Source organism: Mus musculus, chromosome 10 (assembly GCF_000001635.26).
Source record: "Mus musculus strain C57BL/6J chromosome 10, GRCm38.p6 C57BL/6J".
In the NCBI taxonomy this organism is placed as follows: domain Eukaryota; kingdom Metazoa; phylum Chordata; class Mammalia; order Rodentia; family Muridae; genus Mus; species Mus musculus.
The window spans coordinates 45,111,796-45,131,322 of NC_000076.6; the positions used below are offsets into that span (position 1 = coordinate 45,111,796).

Here is a 19,527-nt window from a genome sequence, read left to right on the forward strand (position 1 = left end):
TTGTCCATTTAAATCAACAGGGTTCTCACTTATAACTAACAGAAATGGATGAGCCCCTGTGGTGCAGCCAAAAGACCTTTTCTCCTTTTTTTGTGAATTGCTTATTTTTCTGTCAAAGGATGCTGCAGCACAAAGACCACCTTTGGAGAAGTCTGGCCGGTATGGCCCTGGCCCCTCAGCTGTTCTGTCAGCACCCCAGCAGTGTGCTATCTGCACCCAGTGTTTACTAAGAATTATAAACAGCCATTAGACTTAGAAAGTGACTAACGCTTTTATGAGGTGAGCACGTGGCCATTGCCAGCATGAATCCAGCTCCTCATAAGAGGAAATTAAACATATTTAAGAGAGATTTAGTGGAAAAGAGTGGAAAGGAGTTCGTAAGGTGTGGCCCACCGCAAAGGGGAGAAACATGAGTTATTGGACATGAAGACCAAACCTCTACAAGACCATACCTCTCTGAGGTATGAAGCCGCATTTCTCCTGAAGGCTGCTCGGGGAAGCTAACAAGGTGAAGAATGGTTGCGATAAGATTATGCTGTGAGAATGATGCAGCAATCTCAGTAAATAGCAGAGTATGTCTTAAAACATATTACAGAGATTAAGCTTCATGATCATAAGCACCCACATGAGTTTCATTTAAGCATTGTGATTCTGGGGATAGTAGGTAGCAGTCTGACCCAAGTTTAGGGAGCACATGAACAAGTTAAAAATGCCTAACAACGGTTACACACGATTATCTAGTCTCTGAGGCCGATGGCGTGAATGGCGGAATTCCACCAGGTGCCCAGACTTGAGGGCATATATAGGGAATACCCCGAGATTGACACGTCATTCCCGGTGAGTTAGGGTGTTCTTCAGTTATGTACAGAACATTTAAGTCAAAGGCTATTCTTAATAAATCGAAAAGTATTAAAATAAGACCAGAAGGCTGCAGAGATGGCTCAGTTGTTAAGAACACTGGCTGCTCTTTCTGAGGACCCCAGTTTAATTCTCAGCACCCAGATGGCAGCTCACAGCTATTTGTGACTCCAGTTCCAGGGAACCTGACACCCTCACACAGACATACATGCAAGCGAAACACCAGTGCACATAAAATGAAGGCAAACACATCATCCAAAAGCAAGCAAACAAAAAGGATGCATTCTTTGAGCACAGTAAGTTTAGACAGATGTCAACAATAACCAACAACTGAACAGACCTCACCAGGATACTGTCCCGTGAAAGATGTGAGTTGCAGAGGAATGTTTGTGGTGACGGCTTAATGACAGCTGTAAAAGAAGACCGAAGTCCGGCATTTGTGCATGCCGAGGGAGATAGAAAAGGTGCGCAGAGGGAGGCCGAGAGTTCACTGGGCACCGCCTGTGTAGGCTGCTGCGTTGCTTCCCATGCTGTGTCTCCCCAGATGAGGCTCAGAGAGACGTCACATTCCCTGCAAACCTTACTGCAGTACAGTTACCCATTCCCAACTGCATCGTTCTCTCTGAAGTACTGATTTTTCACACTTGGGGCTGTCATGCTTCCTTAGAAAACTCTTGAGGTTTTGTTTTGTTTTGTTTGTTTTTTTAATTTGTCTTTGTTTAGATCCCACATTTCCTGCCAGGTACATCCCTAAGTGTTTTACTAAGGTTGCCTCCACTATAAACGATGCCCCTCTCACTTTGCTCTCTGACTGGTTATTGCCAACAGAAAGGGGAGCTTTTTTTTTTTTAAGTTATTATTTTTACTTTATTTAGTTATTAGATTTTTATCGTTACTGCTAGTTATTGGTCTTAAATTATTTTTTAAAAATAGTTTCACTGAATTTTGATTATGGGGTAGAGACCAACAGTCACTTTATAGATAGTTTTCGAGTTTCCTATGATTCTTAGCTGATGGTTGAGAAAATAAGGCTAAGCAGAGGGTAAAGAAGTCATCCGCAGTCACACGGCTGACCAGTGGGAGAGAGAGGTGGGATGCTGTCCACAGGACTGGTTCTCCTCCTGTGTTGGAAGTGGACTTTCCCTGAAACATTTAAGTCAGCATCCAAAGATACTCTGGGTGCAAGTATGGCGGGAGTGTCAGGTACTTATAGAAGATAGTGGCGTAGGAACGAATTGTCCAGATTAAAATAGATATCCTGTGGCATTGAAGGCAGGAGGTGTTTAGAGAATTCCTAACGTCATAGAGTTCTTTCATGTATACATTTTCCAAGACAGTCACTGAGCCTGTGTGTCAGGCACGTCCTGAAGCAGGTGTTGTCAGGTGAGCTTTTACTCATTAAAGGAGCTCAACAGAGAGCCATTTACAGGATGACAGCAAATGCTGTTAACAGTTTTATTGGTGACCACTGTATACCAGATCTTAGGAATAAAGGACTGGAGAGTGCTGTAACTCCACTCAGTACAGCCTTTATTTGTATCTTTAAAATCCCTGCAAGCTATGCTGTGAAGTAGCAAGCAAACCCGTAAGCACTTAGCTCTAGTTTGAGAAGAACATGGAGTGTGAGCCTGGTAGAAGTGGCTGGCCATTGGAGAGTGGGCCAGGTAGAGGAACCGCCTGTGGCTTGCCTAGCACCTCAGCAGAGGAGGCAAGATTTTGAATGTGTGAAGGTGAGAAAGGACTGTTTTATGGTGTGGGAACTTAACTCGGAGTGTAATGGGAAAGGCACTGGAAGGTTCAAAGGCACCATCGTGGACCAGGTTAGTATGTTAAGACATTGTGCTGCCTGGAATAGAGTAAAACCAGGCAGAGAGCTGATGCTATAGGCCAGGGCTGCTGAGACTTGGAGCTAGCTACTGACTTTTGAGTGGGCTGCTGCTTTGCCAATTTCATAGCATCTCTGACCTCTGCCACTAGATGACAGTAGCACGCCTCACCTCCTAAGTCAGGGCAACCGGAACACACTGTAGACCTTCCAAAGGCTGCTTGGAATTGAAGAGTCTGTTGCCCCTGGTTGAGGGCCACTGCTGTAGACCAGGTTGGGGCAGGGGCATTGCAGGGCGGCAGGAAAGGGTTTTAATATGAGACTTGCTCAGGTAGAAGATGATTTAGCAGCTGTGTGGAATGGTAGGGCAGATGAAGTCCTTCAGTCTCCCTTTAGCACCGAGGTTTTCAATGGCTCCTTGGCACCCACCTACAATTAGCCCTTGCTCCTTTTTGTGTGCTGAGCTCCTAGTACCATCTATGCTGTGAACTTCGTAGAAAGAAAAGAACCTGTCGCCTCCCTATGTGGAAACCTACATCGTTTCTCCCAGGATCAGATGATAGAAGTGCTTGCTTTCTTCCCAGGAATCCTGAAGTGGGTAAAACTGATAGACAACTTTGAAGGAGAATACGACTACGTAACCAACGAGGGCACAGTGTTCACATTCAAGACGAACCGCAATTCTCCCAATTATCGGCTGATCAATATCGACTTCACGGACCCTGACGAGTCCAAGTGGAAAGTGCTCGTACCGGAGCACGAGAAGGATGTCTTAGGTAAGGCAGGCAGCTGCTTGGAAACTGTGCTTGCAAGAACATCGAAAAGTCAGTCCTCCATGGTCTGCTGACTGTACGAAGCAGGCTTGTAATTATTAGGATGGCCATCCTTAAACAGTGTGTGCTGTCTAACTAAAAGGAGTAACAGCTCTTAGCTTTAAACTTTTCTATCACCTTACCTGTTTGTTTTTACCTGTTGTAGATGTGCGGGTGGACTTCCAGCCATCTTGCTAGAAAAAGAGAATAGACTGCCCCTGTTTTTAATTGAAAGCTGCCACAGGCACTTACTCATCTTATCAAAAATAATATGCTGACTTATAAATGAGCGTATGAAAACTGAATTTATCTAGAAGACTCACTAGTCTTTTACTAGGTTTTTACACTAAAGAGGAATTCAGTCAGCCCTTCTATCCAAAGAAGAGTTTGCTGGAAGTGAGTTTTTGTGCTGAGTTCAGTGAGGAAGTCTCAGGTCATTTAGAACTGTATCATATGCAGTGGAGAATTGCACCCAGGCTGCAGATTAGCAGCTTCTCAGAGAAAACACTCCTGCAGTGTGTTCTCCACTGCACTCCACACATACCAAGTGTGTTCTCTCACACTGCAGTGTGTTTTCCAGTGCATTCAGGCACTCCTGCAGTGTGTTCTCCAGTGCACTAAACACTCTTGCAGTGTGTTCTCCAGTGCACTAAGGCATTCCTGTAGTGTGTTCTCCAGTGCATTCAGGCACTCCTGCAGTGTGTTCTCCAGTGCACTAAACACTCCTGCAGTGTGTTCTCCAGTGCATTCAGGCATTCCTGCAGTGTGTTCTCCAGTGCTCTAAGGCACTCCTGCAGTGTGTTCTCCAGTGCTCTAAGGCACTCCTGCAGTGTGTTCTCCAGTGCTCTAAGGCACTCCTGCAGTGTGTTCTCCAGTGCTCTAAGGCACTCCTGCAGTGTGTTCTCCAGTGCTCTAAGGCACTCCTGCAGTGTGTTCTCCAGTGCTCTAAGGCACTCCTGCAGTGTGTTCTCCAGTGCTCTAAGGCACTCCTGCAGTGTGTTCTCCAGTGCTCTAAGGCACTCCTGCAGTGTGTTCTCCAGTGCACTAAGGCACTCCTGCAGTGTGTTCTCCAGTGCTCTAAGGCACTCCTGCAGTGTGTTCTCCAGTGCTCTAAGGCACTCCTGCAGTGTGTTCTCCAGTGCACTAAGGCACTCCTGCAGTGTGTTCTCCAGTGCTCTAAGGCACTCCTGCAGTGTGTTCTCCAGTGCTCTAAGGCACTCCTGCAGTGTGTTCTCCAGTGCTCTAAGGCACTCCTGCAGTGTGTTCTCCAGTGCACTAGGGCACTCCTGCAGTGTGTTCTCCAGTGCTCTAAGGCACTCCTGCAGTGTGTTCTCCAGTGCTCTAAGGCACATGCACTCAGCCATGTAGATCTGGGTTCACATCAGGACCTGTAAGGAACTCCTCCCTGTCCACTGTGCTTTGCAGGGATTTAAGTCTGATACTGCTGCAGTGGACAAGCAGAGAGCTAATCTGAAGGTCACAGGCTCCCATGGGCATTTCTCACTGTGTCTCTTTTCTACAGTTTCCATGGTTTGACTTTACTTCGTCTTCTCCCAGCCTGGACATTTGGCTGTACCCCGCCAACGCCTTGTATTAGTATCCCTACCTTCAACCCTCATACCAGTATCAGATAAGCCTCATGACAGCCCCACCTGCTCTTCCCAGCAAAACCCACAACTCCAGGGCCAAGCTTAGCACAGGCTTTTGCACTAAATTTACAGCTGGCCCTGCCTCCCAGATCCCTGCCTCATGCAGTGCAGACATGTCTCCAGCTGTGGTCAGAGTGGCGCTTTGTCTACCCCAGGCTTCAGTGGGTAAAAGCGAACCATCCTGCTCTTCACAGTGGGAAGACTTACAGCACCAGTCCTGTCTTCCTCAAAGATGTCTTCTCTTGCTCCTAAGTCATAGAGCAGGTCCTGGGGCATTTCATTTCTTGAACATCCTCAGGCCAAGACCCTTTCAGAGTCTCTTTGAGAGCCACTGAGGCAGAACTGTCCCCATGAGGTGGATACAGCAAGGAGCACTGCCGAGGTGCCACACTGGGCCCTACTCTATAGTACTGACATGTCTTGGTGTGTCTGAAGGATACTGTGGAAGCCTACGTCTTTGTGTCGGTACTCTGGTGATTTTACGCATAGCTTAGGTTGGAGTGGTGATTTTTGTAGAAGGACGCTGTCATTGTTTCCCAGCCATCTGAATTCTCTTCTACCATTTAAAGTAATGGGGAGGCTGTGAATTCTACCATAAATGACATCCTATGTCATTTGTATACAATCCAAATTAATAGCTGGCAGTTGAGGGTGCCAGTTTGCTTCTGAAAAGCTGTAGCTCTTTAGACTGGGAAGGGAAGCCTTCAGTATTGTTACACTCATCTCTTAAAAGAAGCAAAGGTTGCTGTACACCATCAGTGCAGAATGCAGTGTTGCGGTACCCTGTCAGTGACGAGTGCCCTATTGTGCCTACAGTCTAGAGGTGACTCAAAGGGCATCTCCAGAGTCAGCTTTCATTCATGATACTCCACGAGTCTCCTGTCCTTTAATTACTCACTTGGTCCAGTTTATAATTCGGATGTACTCGTGGTTAACACAGTTTGATTATTCCCTGATAGCTGGAATTTACTCTGTGTCCACCCATGCTTCCTTCTCTCTTTAGAACAGTAAGTCATATGAACACCTGAGATAGCTTGCTAGGCTGAGCCACTCCTAAGCAAGTGACTTGCAGATATTATGAATTCTTAGTATTTTTGCTTAAGGAAAAGTTTGTGTGGTAATCAAGGCCACCCAAGATGACAGCGGCCAATGTCTTGATGCTCTTGTGGATAATTAGTCACATTCTGAGTGTGAGTTTCCAGTTTGTTCTTGGGTCATAAAAATAAGCAGTGTCAAGAACCCCATCATGAAACCCCAGGAAATCTTGTCCTTTCAGTATGCCTGATGCATGACTCGCTGTGCTGCTGTTTCATCCCTCCCGGCCTGTCCCCACTTCAGGCTGGCTTCTGTGTCTGCCATTCTAGTTCCTCCTTCCCCACCCGCTCATGCTGTACTTGTAGCACATGGGCATGTTAATGGGACATTTTCTTGTGCGGCCCACTGATGATGCGGTCCATGTCTAGCTGGTCTGGGCTCTCTATATAAGGCTTCTAGACAGGAAACCTGGTTTCCTGCAGTGACGTACTGTATGTAACCTGCAAGCCAAGGACAACCTTTCCTTCCTAAGGTGGTTTCAGTCCCGGTGTTTATCACAGCAGCTGAAACCGAGCTAGGACACCCTGTTACACCAAGTCCTGGCAATCTGTGAGCTGTAGCTGTACTCTCCTGCCCGGCTTCATGCCCAGTGTTCCTCCTGGCATATATAACCGTGTTTGTTCTTACTTCCAGCTTTCCGCAGACTCCCTCTGTTTTGCATTTACCTGTCTGGCATACAGGATGTCAGAAGCATCGTTCTATACTGCTGTCCATTCCACTGCCTTCTCAGCAGTGGATAACTAAACTCCCCCCTCTCCCCAGCTCACCAAATGCCCCAAGGCAGGACCACTACCAGCATCACTGTCTTCCAAAACCAAATGGCTTTTTTTCTGAGTCTTCAAAGTGAATCTCCTCATCTTTACAGGATTCCTTTCTGTCCCTCCTGATCAGCACTTGCATCGCTGGGTCCTTCCCTCTCTCTTCACTGTGGCCTTCATTTCTTGACTCACCTCCCATTCTTATAAAAATATTTAATCTCCATCAGGGCTTGTACCTTGCCTTTGGTCATTCAGTTCCTGAGTAAAATACATAAAACCTTTGAATTTATAGTCACACCAGAAGAGGGCATCCCATTGTAGATGGTTGTGAGCCACCATGTGGTTGCTGGGAATTGAACTCAGGACCTCTGGAAGAGCCATCAATACTCTTAACCGCTGAGCCATCTCTCTAGCCCAGAATCTATTTTTCTATCGATAACCCCAAGTTATTACTTGCTGTGTTCCGTCTGAGCTGCTCTTAACTCCAACAGGCCAGCCTTCATGACCATGAGTTTTAGATTGTTACCACATGGCTTCTTCTCCTCTTTCCACCTTCCTCTCCTTCCTTGTGGTCTCATCAGACCCCAAGCCACAGAACCGTAACCTCGCCTATGTCTCTTCTGCCCAGCTATTGGCTGTTGGTGTATTTATTTAACTGATAGTTGTAAATTAGCAAGCAAGGTCACATTATATGTGCGATTCTCTCATTCCTGGGAGCAACCAGGCCTTACGGGGCAGTATTTATCATTACAGTACATATAAAGAAATCAAACCTCCATACACTCTAACAGCTTGTCTCCTGAAAATCCTTCCCAGCCCTTTTCCACACCCCTGTACTTAAAACTCTCATCTTCTCTGGGTCCTCAGCCACCAGCACCTACATCCACATTTTCCATTATGTGCTCATGGGTGTGCTCATGGGTGTCTGCAGAAGTGACCTCAGTCCTCTACCTGTCTCTCCGAGACGATGCACCAAGGGCTTACTACATTTCTGTGAAATGATCAGTCCTCTTGTATTCCTGGATTATGATTTGGTTTTGTTTTTTCCCCCTCTCTATATTCCCATAGCATGGTATCAAATACAAAATAGGCATGTAGGTATTTTCATTACTTCCTATTTCTTTGTGACAAAATGCCTGAGGTAATCAACTTTTTTTTTTTTAAAAAAAGGAAAGGTTTATTCTATTCATAGTATTAGAGGTCCCAATCCATGGGTGATTTGCTCTGTTGCTTCTGGGCCCATGGTGAGCCATAGTCGGCATTGTAACTTACCTCAGGACAGTCAGAAATAAAACAAGAGGAAGAGGGAGGTGGGGAGGGCTAGAGACCTTTCTTCTCCCAGGACCCAGTTCCATCTAACCAACTTCCTTCCATTTTGAAAAGTTCTACCATCTCTCACTGGCTCCATGGGCCGAGGTCCAAGCCTTCAACTCAGGGACCTTTAGAACACACGGCTACAGCTCAGAACAACAGGGATATTTGCAGCCAGCATGTCTAGTGTCCAATCTGCAGAACTCACGCATCCAAGGGTTACCATGACTGCTACCTAAAACGCTATGAAAAAAATTGTTTTGTATAACTTGCAGTTCTCAAGACTGAACTCTGGTTGTTGTACTGTAGTGAGTACCTAAAGGTTGTGTACTCCTCGTTGACTATCACCAAGATGGAGGCTACTTTATTTTCTGGACATAGCAGCTGCGGACATTTGTTAAAGAACTGTGCTGAAGATGAGATTTTCCACGAGTCATGACCTCGTGCACAGTGGGGCTTTAGAGCACAGTAGGGCTTTAGAGCCACTCTCCCGCTAAACGAGGGACATGGCTCTGATTTTTCTCTCCCTGTCATTTCAGAATGGGTGGCTTGTGTCAGGTCCAACTTCCTGGTCTTGTGCTACCTCCATGACGTGAAGAACATTCTACAGCTTCACGACCTGACGACTGGTGCTCTCCTCAAGACCTTCCCCCTGGATGTGGGCAGCGTGGTGGGCTACAGTGGGCGCAAGAAGGACTCTGAGATCTTCTACCAGTTCACATCCTTCCTATCTCCAGGTGAGGGCTTCTTCCTGGTGGTGATGCGGAATCTCTCCTGGGAAATCACAGTGTGATGTTCTGTTTGTCCCTAACACAGGCTATACTCTAGACAGAATCCCTTAGAGAAAAGCAGTTATTCAGAACAAAGGGAAATAAAAAGCTATGTCACTAACTCCTCTGCCGGGAGTGGGAACAGCCCTTGTTCTCAGTGCCAACAAATCAAATGTAACTGTCTTTAAAAAAAAAAAAAAAGATTTATTTATTAATTTTATTATGTGAGTACACTGTAGCTGTACAGATGGTTGTGAGCTTTCATGTGGTTGTTGGGAATTGAATTTTTAGGACCTCTGCTCGCTCTGGTCAACCCTGCTTGCTCAGGCCCAAAGATTGATTTATTATTATAATACATAAGTACACTGTAGCTGACTTCAGATGCATCAGATCTCATTACTGATGGTTGTGAGCCACCATGTGGTTGCTGGGATTTGAACTCAGGACCTTCAGAAGAACAGTCAGTGTTCTTACCCGCTGAGCCATCTCGCCAGGCCCAAAAGTCTTAGTTAGGTTTTTTGTTCCTGTGAAGAGACACCAATACCATAAAAACTTTTTGTTTTTTGTTTTTTGTTTTTTCAAGACAGGATTTCTCTATATAGCTCTGGCTGTCCTGGAACTCACTTTGTAGACCAGGCTGGCCTCGAACTCAGAAATCCTCCTGCCTCTGCCTCCTAAGTGCTGGGATTAAAGGCTCACGCCACCACACCCGGCTTCACAAAAACTTTTATTAAAGAAAACATTTCATTGGGACCGGTTTACAGTTCAGGGATTTAGTCCAGTATCTGCATGGCAGGAAACATGGCAGCCTGCAGGCAGACACCATGTGGGAGAAGGAACTGAGAGTTCTACATCCAATTGGCAGGCCCTAGGAAGTAAGCTGGCTTGAGCTTTTGAGACCTCAGAGCCCACTTCCTAGTTATGTATTTCCTCCAACAAAGCCACACCTACTCCAACAAGCCTGAATCTCTTGATGGCACCACTTTCTATGGCCTATGGGCGTCATCATTGTTATGCAAACCACCATAGTAAGTCTTAGTCCCGCCCTTGATCTGCACAAAAATTTACAGTGCAGATAGCATCCGCAAACCCCATGAGCAGCCACATCCAGCCTACAGAATGCCTCCTAGATGAATCTCACCCTCATAAAAAATAAATAAAATTAAATTTAAAAATGTGTGTTATCCTGGATCTATTGGGGAAGAGAAATATTTCTAAGATGATATTTTACATTTCCTGACATGAGTTAACTTTTCCTAAAATATAATAATATCATTGTATACTTTCTGCAAGGCTGGTCATATTCCTCTTGTTTGTATAGAGGTTCACCTCCACTGTGTAGCATCATAGCCACATGTATGCCGTGTTTTAGCCCAGGAGTCAGTTCGTAGGTGACCATCCTCCTCTGGGGATGTGACCAGATGGGCAGTGATGTCTCATCTGGATGCAGTTCTGTTTGACCCTCTGGGTCCATGTGACATCTTACCTTACGCTGTGACAGGCTGCTGACAGGGCTGCTAGGACCTGAAGAGTGATATTGTGGGTAGGTCTGGGGTGCATAAGGGCACTTCCCCAAGTGCCTTTCAGGGGACTGAGAGGAGCTAGAAAAAGCCAGAGAGGAAGCTGCCCAGAGCCAGCACCAAGAGGACATCAGGTACCCTGCCTCTCCCCAGAGCCCAGAGCTCAGCGGTAGCTGTGAGAAGAGGGAGGCACCCATCCCTAGTGTCGTTCTCAAGGTCTCACGGTCTAGGCATTTACTCTAAACAAGTTATATTTTCAAATGAATGAAGGGCACAGGAACACAGGGTGGGGGTGACTCATCAGCTCTTAATAAAAGCCAGGGTCTCCGAAGGCCAGCAACCTCTCCAGCGACCCCATGTGACCCTTTATTTCAGGAACAGGCTCATCATTATCTGGGGCAAAGGGCTCACTGTCCTAGTGGGAAGTGATGGTTCTGTGCCAAATGGTGAGATACTGCCTGTGTCTGTGGCTCTGAGGATTGGAAAGAAAAGTGTTCCTCGTCTTGGGCCGCCAGCTGCTTCTGAGGAAGCTTTCATTTGTTACTGTGATGCTTTGTCTGTCTCCCTGTCTCCTCTCGTTCATTTTCCCCATCCTTCCCTTCTCTCTTAATGCTATCTGATCCCTAAAACCAGAAAGTGGGGTTTCCAGACTTAGGCCTTCTAACGCCAAGTGCAAAGCAGCCATCAGAGAACGCATAGTTGCCTCTCAAGAAAGCAGGGACTGCCCTCAGCCCGTTTGTGACTTGTGCACTTCAGGTCGCACTTCGGGAGAAGCTGACAGCCAGGCCAGTCTAGCACAGGACACAATGATTCCCTGTGACACAAACCAGTTGGTATTTGAACTGATTAATTCTGTACTTGTAGAAGCTTAGAGGTTAGCTTCAGCCAGACTTGAACAAGACAGTATCTTCCAGGCCTGGCTCTGGGAGGTGGGGAGGAGACAGCCTTTCACATGTGGTTTGGAAGAGAAACCTTTAAGTGCCTTGGCCTGGGTGCTTTGTGTGTTGTCGTTCCCCCCCCCCCCTCCAGTCCTCTTTTTATAGCCTTAAGTCCTGCCCTGCCAGAGCTCCAGAACCCCATTGCCTTCTTCTCTTCATGTGAGCAGTGTTACAGACCCCCCTGGCCCTTCTTCCCTAGCTTTTCCCAGAGCGCTCTCTTCTCTAACTCCTTCCCCCCTCTCCACCCACACCCCTGGTCTCCTTGCCTGTGAGAGTATTAAGTTAAGGAACAACTTAAGGCCAGACACGCCTTTTGACCTTAAGGGACTTCGGTAATCAACTTCTACTTTAAATCTTCAATTCATTTCCTAGACAGCCTTCTGCTGTTTGTGATCCAGAATGCTTTCTTCAGCAGTTTCCCTGTCCCTGTGTGACCTAAATCAGGCGGGACATGATGTATAAGTAGGTCACAGTGGTTCATACTATAGTAAGTAGTAAGAGTGTGCAGTGGGCTAACCTGGGCTATCCCAGATGACTGTGCATAGAGAATATTGATAAAATGCCTTTGTCATTGCAACCATCAAGCTGACCCCCCTCCTCCCTCGTGGAACCATTTGTGGGCCCTTATAGAGAATGGAGGGAAGTACGTACGTGAAGCTCTTTTTAATGGCCACCAGCCTCAGTTGTATACTTCATTCTGTGTTAAAATTGTGTCTCAGCTTTGGTGTATAAACAGGAATGTAGAATGTCTCCTCTCCTTTGTTTTTCGTTAAGGAATTTAATTCCAGTTCCCTGGTGGCTTGCCTGGGTTCACTGAGCTCTTAAGTCTGGCTCCTAAACCCTTCCTTATTTGTGTCGACATCAAGGCGAATCCAGTGATCGTGTGGCACAGGCCTGCTCTTTATTCCATCTTATTTCTTATTTATTCTTCTCTCATACAGTACATTCCAGCAGCAGCAGCCTCTTTTCCCTCTACCCCCAGACCACACTGCTTCCCTTCAGAAAAGAGCTGAGACACCCCACCCCTGGCCCCAGGAGTCAGATTTGTCCGTGGTTGTGGTGGGTACCCTGTAGTGATCTGAAAAACAAAACAAGCAAACAACAAAATCCCTCACTAACTCTCATGCATTTATATTACATGTACTGAGTGTTGGTTCTCACGTTGCTAGGGAAATGCCTACATTGGGGGGTGGGAAGGGTTGAGGGGAAAGAGAGCTGCTGTTTTAACCCATGATCAGTCCGTCTCTCTCAGTCCTGTGGGACTCCTATTTGGCTTCTGGTTTCCCAGCAAGCACTGAGATCCCAGGATCAGTTTTCCTTACACTTGACAATGTCTACTTAAAGTACGTGAGGTACCGTTCCACACTAGCCTCTCTGGCTCATTCCTCAACATGGCACTACTCTTGTCTTGTTTCTTTGACTTAAATATTAAGAGAGATGTACTAATTCCAGGAATTAGAACTTTTATTATTGATTACATAAACTGGAATTCCATATACATTAGTATTTTGCATTGTGCACAATGACTGGGACAGAGTTGAACATCTGATTCTGAAAGGTCTTGTGATGGCTCACCTTTGGTTCCTGACTGCTGCCTACATGTGTGTCCATGGTTAGGTTTGAGTCAGGTAGAAGCCCCAAAGGGATTAGTCAAGAGACCCTGACTGCTTGTAGACCTTGAGTAGGGGCAGTGAGGGGCAGGGCCAGCATTCCCATGTGACCTGGCTTGAAGAAACCTTGTTGACGTCAGTGTTAATTACTTTTCTGATTGCTGTGACAAGCCACTTGACAGGAAAGCAAAGGCAGTGGAAAGATTTCTTTGGGCTCCCAGTTGTGTGCCCGATCCCCACATTCTGTGGCTGTGGTGATTTGAGTGAGAATGGCCCCACAGGCTCATTTATTTGAATACTTGGCTCCGTTCATGGAACTGTTTGGGAAACAGTTGCGAGCTTATTGGAAGATATGAGTCACAGGAGCGGAATTTGAGGCTTAAAAAAACCCATGGATTGCCCGCTGTCTCTTTGTTTCGTGGTCATAGATCAAGGTGTGAGCTCTGGGCCGCTCTGTCACTCTGCCATCATGCTCTCTAACCCTCTGAAATTGTGATCCAGATTACACACTTACTTTAAGTTGCCTTGGTCATCACAGAAATCTAAAAGTGACTAGACAGTGAGGAAGGAAGGCCTGATGGTCAGTGCCTTGCTCATGCTAGGGCAGACCAGGCAGCAGAGAGAAATGCATGCCGATACTCAGTGGCCTACAGTCTGGGGCCACAGTGTGTGGCGTGGTGCTGCCCACCCTTGGGATAGGTCTTCCTTCCTCAACTAAACCTCTCCAAACATTCTCTCCACAAACACCCAGGGCATGGCTCCTACGTTGCTGCAAACGCATCAAGTTGACAGTAAATATTAACACCATGGTGCCGTAGGAGTGGAAGCGGTCGGTGCCAATGGGTATACTTGCCATTTCTCCAGGGTACTGCTCACATCCGACTCTCCTCACGAAGCTTTGCACAGCCACCCAAATGGTGATGGGCAAGGACCCTGATGGCTGCTACCCTCGGGTAGTGTGTAGCATCCTTGTGGCCTGTGTGCTTCACTTTGAAAGTGACCTGAGCCTTTCTTCCCTCTAGGTGTCATTTACCACTGCGATCTTACCAAAGAGGAACTGGAGCCCATGGTTTTCCGAGAGGTGACGGTGAAGGGAATCGATGCTGCTGATTACCAGACAATCCAGGTATGGACGAAATGGTCTCTTTGACAGGAGACAGGAAATCTGACGTTCAGGATGCTGTTCCCATTCCGCTTCGTCAAAAAGCGTAGAGCTAACCCATAGTAATACAGAGGACAAATATGTTTGGTACTCCTGCTGTCTCTAGGCACTGGGCCAGGTCCTTAGGTCTCTGCAAGTAGTCCCTGTAGTTATGGCCTTCATAGTCTTTGGGTTCTATCTGTGTCTGTCTGCCTATGTGAAGTAGTGATTGCCAAGCTCAGGTCTTTACAAGATTTGCTCTGTGTAGTGTCTCCCGATTCAGTCTGAAGTTTGTATGTTTCTGCTGAGCCAGCTGGTGCTCACAGCACATCTGAATGAATGGGCAAACTAAAAGCTCGTCAAGACAACATGCACTCAGTCCCTGATCATTCTTTTCAAGCTAAGTCTCCCCCCCCCCCCCCCCCGCCCGTTTTTGGCTTATTTAGCTTCCTGATGATAGTGAGGCTTCCAGAGAATGCACTGCTGTGTGGAGGAGGGGCGCTCCCACCGGGAGGCTGAATCATGCAGGCTACAGATCAGGAACCAGAATATTGAGAAGACCAGTCCGGTGGTCGTCGTCGTGCACACCCTTAACCCAGCACTCCAGGAGGAGGCAGGAGGATCTGTCTCTGAGTTTGAGACCAGCTTGGTCTACCAATTGAGGTCCAAGACAGCTGAGACTACACAGAGAAGCTCTTGTCTTGAAAAACCATAAAAGAGGAGAGTGCAGTAGACCTCATATTCGGGTACTTGACTGCTTCAAGGGTGGTTCCCTGGCATGATGGAGGTGCTTTACTCTCAGTTGTCTGGAACTAGGTTAGTTGGTGGCTAGATAGAGACCCTAAGTAGAAATGTATTTACAAAAACAGGTGGGAGCTGGATTGGGTATAGGATTGCGGTTTACCATCTGTGTCCTGTGTTAACTGCCAGCAAGCTGGTCTTCTGTTGATTGGAGAACAGCTGTGCCCATGTGTTCATATACTGGCTGCTGAGTATATTGACTGAAGGGCTGCACCACAGACTATGGTCCATTATACATGTCCTAATTTATTTAGTATGTTAGGACCTTTGAGAAAGTCTGCTGGATTATAATCTGTGTGAGTAGTGTTTAAAATCAGAAGCACCAGGCTTATTATTTCAAAAGCCCTTTCAGACAGGACAGACTTCGTCCTGTACATATTGAGTGGCCTTGGGCAAGGCACACAGCCTTTCTGTCACTGCTTCCAACTGTAAGTAGTGTTCGGGATCCCTTTGGAGTTATTAGAAGGCACTGTGTATTGTGAAGTAACATATAGATTGAGTACAGTCTTGTTCAATAGGAATAACTGTAGTGTTTGTGATTTTTCTACATCACTTTGACTGTTAGACACTCAGCTTCATTGCTAGTTGGGCATCTGGGAGGGTTTCCACCCCGCATGCATATAACATGGCTCTGTAAGAGGTGTATTCCTATCAGCTGTTACATTTGACTTTTCTAGTCCTTCCTGGGCATCCCCGGTGAGGACGGTATATATTCATTTTCAGTTCTAAATGCTGGATTTGGAGAGGGGACAGGGAAAGCTGAAGAACAGAGCAGCTAGATTTCCAGGTATTCAGTGTGCCTGGTCGTGCTAGGTACCTGTGCCACTGTAAGACTCAGAGTCTCTGTCCCCAGTGCTCCGTGACTCAAGGCTGCTCTGGCATTGACCTTGTCAGATACTTAGAGCATTACATAGGTAAACACTTAAGGACTAGCACACTGGCTTGCAGAGGGCAGCACACTGCTCAGTGTTCTGTGCCCGTCACGGGCATCATACTAATTGCCACCACTCCGTGGAGCGCTGTTGTTTCAGGCCCATTTGCAGGGGTCTGGGTTTACATTTATGCAGTAGAGACGGGACGCAGATGTGCGCATGGTTTGATGACGCTCTCAGCGGTGTTTCCAACAGTCGCTTCCCACAGCTCTAGGGAGGGCTTTGTGCGAGAGTGAAAAGCATCCTCACGGTGTATAGTAAAGTGGTAAGTCAAGGCAGCAGGTCTGGAAAAACTCATTTTTGTTTCCAGCGATTCTGGGAATGACATGAATTTGTGCTTTTTCTTGGTGTGATTTGAATACACTTCCCTGACTCCTTCTCTTCTATAGGTAAAGTGTGTGACCATGCAGATGTGTAGATTGGCCAATAGGGTTGGCAACCACTAACTAATAGTGTTCACGACCTACCTCCTAGAGGTACCGTCTTCCTGGAGATGCAGCAGCAGAAGGACCAAACGAGATGGAGAGGGAAGGGCAAGGAGACAGCCGGCTAAGCCACCCCATACACACTGGGGAGGGTGTGTGTGGACGGTCTGCATTTCACAAGGCCTGTGCATTTTGCCTGGGAAGGTGAAGGGCCTGGTGCTGAGTTTCATCCTCAGACACAGAACACTGTCTGTGTTGCTTTTACCCATCCTGGTGGCAGCTCTGGGAAAACTGGCCACATCGGAAACACGTTTTCTTATTAATTGTCTTAAGTTACTGTTCAAAGCAACAGGGGAAACAAGTCTCAGAATCAGATCCCAGAGAACTCATTGTCTCTCTCTCTCTCTCCTCCTCTCTGATCCATGTAAGAATTTTAGTTTTAGGTGGGTTTATTAAATCTCTAGTTAATTTATTACCTCCTTTGCTTTTTACTGTAAAACAACCACATCGGGTTGATCAGAACCTGTCTGCCCAAGTCTTTTCCAGAGAAGCTAAGATACATTAGCGATGCCACCTCGTGAAACAGATTGGGGAACCTGCCTGGGAATCTTACCCACACATATTGCCAGTAATACGCGTCTTTCTCTTTTAACAAAAATGAAAGAAAGTTTAGACTCTCAGTAAGTCGATACAGATTTATAACACTGCCAGGGACTGTTTGTTTGAATGCAGACATTCCATAGGTTGGCACTACTCTCCGGGAAATGTCGGCAAGCCCAAGGATTGAAACACACCAAGATCTGAAAAGATGCTACTGCCCTGGTCCAGAGAAAGATGACATCGTGTGTGGAACATTTCCGGCCAGGGGCTGAGAGAAGCCCTCTTGCCGTGGGGGCTGGGGAGGAGAGTGAGTGGTTTACAATCACTGACGCTTAGGACCTCCTGTCTTGTAGAGTGTGCTTCTGCCTTTGCACTGCTGCGAGATCCATAATTTCACAGCCAGTGCGAGAAGCTGAGCCTCAGCGTGCCGTGTGCTCATGGTGCCGCTGGCCCGTGTCATCAGTGGATGGAATTGTGTGCTGTGGTTGAACGGGGCATAACAAAGAAATGGAGCGTAGCCAGAATTCACTTCCTGGCTTCTCAGAGTCTCATTGTGGTTCAGCCAGCTGAGAGATTGGTTTTTTCCCCCTCAGACTAAAATGAAAGAAAAAAATCATAAACCTGAAAATGGACCAGGAGCTGAATATACGCCAACTATTCTCTTTCCTTAACGGTCTCACGTTGTGTAAAAGACGAGATAAATTAGAAGAGCCCCTGTATCCATATTTTATGAGCAGGTGCAGGCAATAGTAAGGATTTTAAGCGTTCGGCCATGGTGTCACTGCCTGTGCCTCTTGTCCTTTATACTTAGTAGGACACTTTCTTAGGGTGACCGTCCTCACAGTGGTCTGCTGTGTACCTCAATCTTAGCATTGACCATTTGTGTTTGCCAACATGCCTTGGAGTCACAGTAGTGGGATATCTTTTCTGTTTTGTTTTGTTTTGTTTTGTTATGTTTTCTTTTGTGGGTTTCTCTATGTAGCCATAGCTGTCCTGGGACTTGCTCTGAAGACCAGGCTGGCCTTGAACTCACAGAGATCTACCTACCTCTGCCTCATGCTGGGGTTAAAGGTGTGCACTACCATCACCCCCAGCATCTGCTCTTTTAAGTTAGGTTTGGACTTTGTTTTTACCTTTAGGTTTCTGTGACCTCGGTAATAACTGATGTGTGGTGCTAGCATACAGGCTCTGCTGTTGCTAGGACATGTTCTTGAGCATGGATAAGCTTTTTGATGCCATGAAGTGTTGCTCCAAGTTCATAGTGCGGCCCACCCGCATCCACGTGAGCTGTCTGCTGTACTAGTGATAATCTTTTTCCGTAACACTGGGTCTGTATACTCAGGCCTTGGTTAGAAACAGGGAGGGGCCGTGGCAAGATAACTCAGCCAGGGAAGGTGCTTGTTGATAAGCCTGGCACCCTGAGCTTGGTCTCTGAAACCCACGTGCTGGAAGGAAAGAACTGATTTGCACAAGCTATCCTCTGACCCCAGTGTATGCCCCTTGCCATGTCTCTGTCTCTGTCTCTGTCTGTCTCTCTCATTCTCTCTCTCTCTCTCACACACACTATGTAACAGTTTTGTAGGTAGCCTAGGGAAGGGTGAAGGGCAGTGTTTTCATGGAGCACTGAGGTCTCACCGTGGCAGTGACCTGGAATGCTATGAGTTGTTCTCAGTTGGCTGCCCCTGCATTTGCATTCACCTGTACATGATGTCGTCCTGCATACACAGATGTCTGTAGAGCTTTGGCACTCTGGATGAGGGTGTAATACCCCTGTGCAGAGCGGCCTGCCCTTCTCTTGTCTGTGCAGATCTGAAGTAACGACGTAGCCGAAAGGATGGTAAGGGTCTCTGTTTCTGTACGATAGAGAAGCACGTTATATGCCCCTTCTGTGGCCAGTGCCTCATCGTCAGTGCTTTCTCTTCCGTGTCTGGAACACAGCATCACTTTGTATCAGCCTGGAAATGTATAACCCACAGTATGAAAGTATCCAGGTAGCCTTGAGAACATAGCCAGCCCTCAGTGAGTAACCATATAAAATCTGCACTGTGGGTCACATAATATCAGAAAACAATAAAAAGCATGTTTTCTTTCATATCTTTTATCTAGCCCATAGTAAGTCTCTATATGTGAACAGATTCCATGCGGGTGCAGTATAGCATGGAGAACAGGGGTTGTATAAGAGGTCGAGAAGAGACTGAATGCACTAACAGACACAAGGTACCAGAGGATATACAGTCATTGTTTTCTAGTTCCAGTTCCGACATGCAATTTTGTTTGGTTTTCGTGGTGGATAAGAACCTAAAATATATTCAATACCAAAAGTGTAAAATCTAATGTTAAACTGTGGCTTTTGTTCCAAATGCCTGTTCTAGCTGGGTAAAAGTTCATTGAGTTTGTATCGACTTTAGGGTTGTCTAGTTTTGGTGTGTAGTGTTTATTAATTTGTAAGTTTTTTATGATAAGGTCTATGACATTAAAATTG

At 46.6% G+C, this 19,527-nt stretch overlaps 1 protein-coding gene across 2 annotated transcripts in view; it reads left to right on the forward strand.

Moving 5' to 3' along the window:
• Prep (prolyl endopeptidase) overlaps positions 1-19,527 on the forward strand; it is a 95,536-nt gene that overhangs the window by 44,580 nt on the left and 31,429 nt on the right. For both annotated transcript variants that reach the window (NM_011156.3, XM_011243142.2), the window contains 3 exons: positions 3,268-3,459; positions 8,848-9,045; positions 14,169-14,272. In NM_011156.3, coding sequence (NP_035286.1) covers positions 3,268-3,459; positions 8,848-9,045; positions 14,169-14,272 — 494 coding nt within the window. The remainder of the gene's footprint in view (positions 1-3,267; positions 3,460-8,847; positions 9,046-14,168; positions 14,273-19,527) is intronic.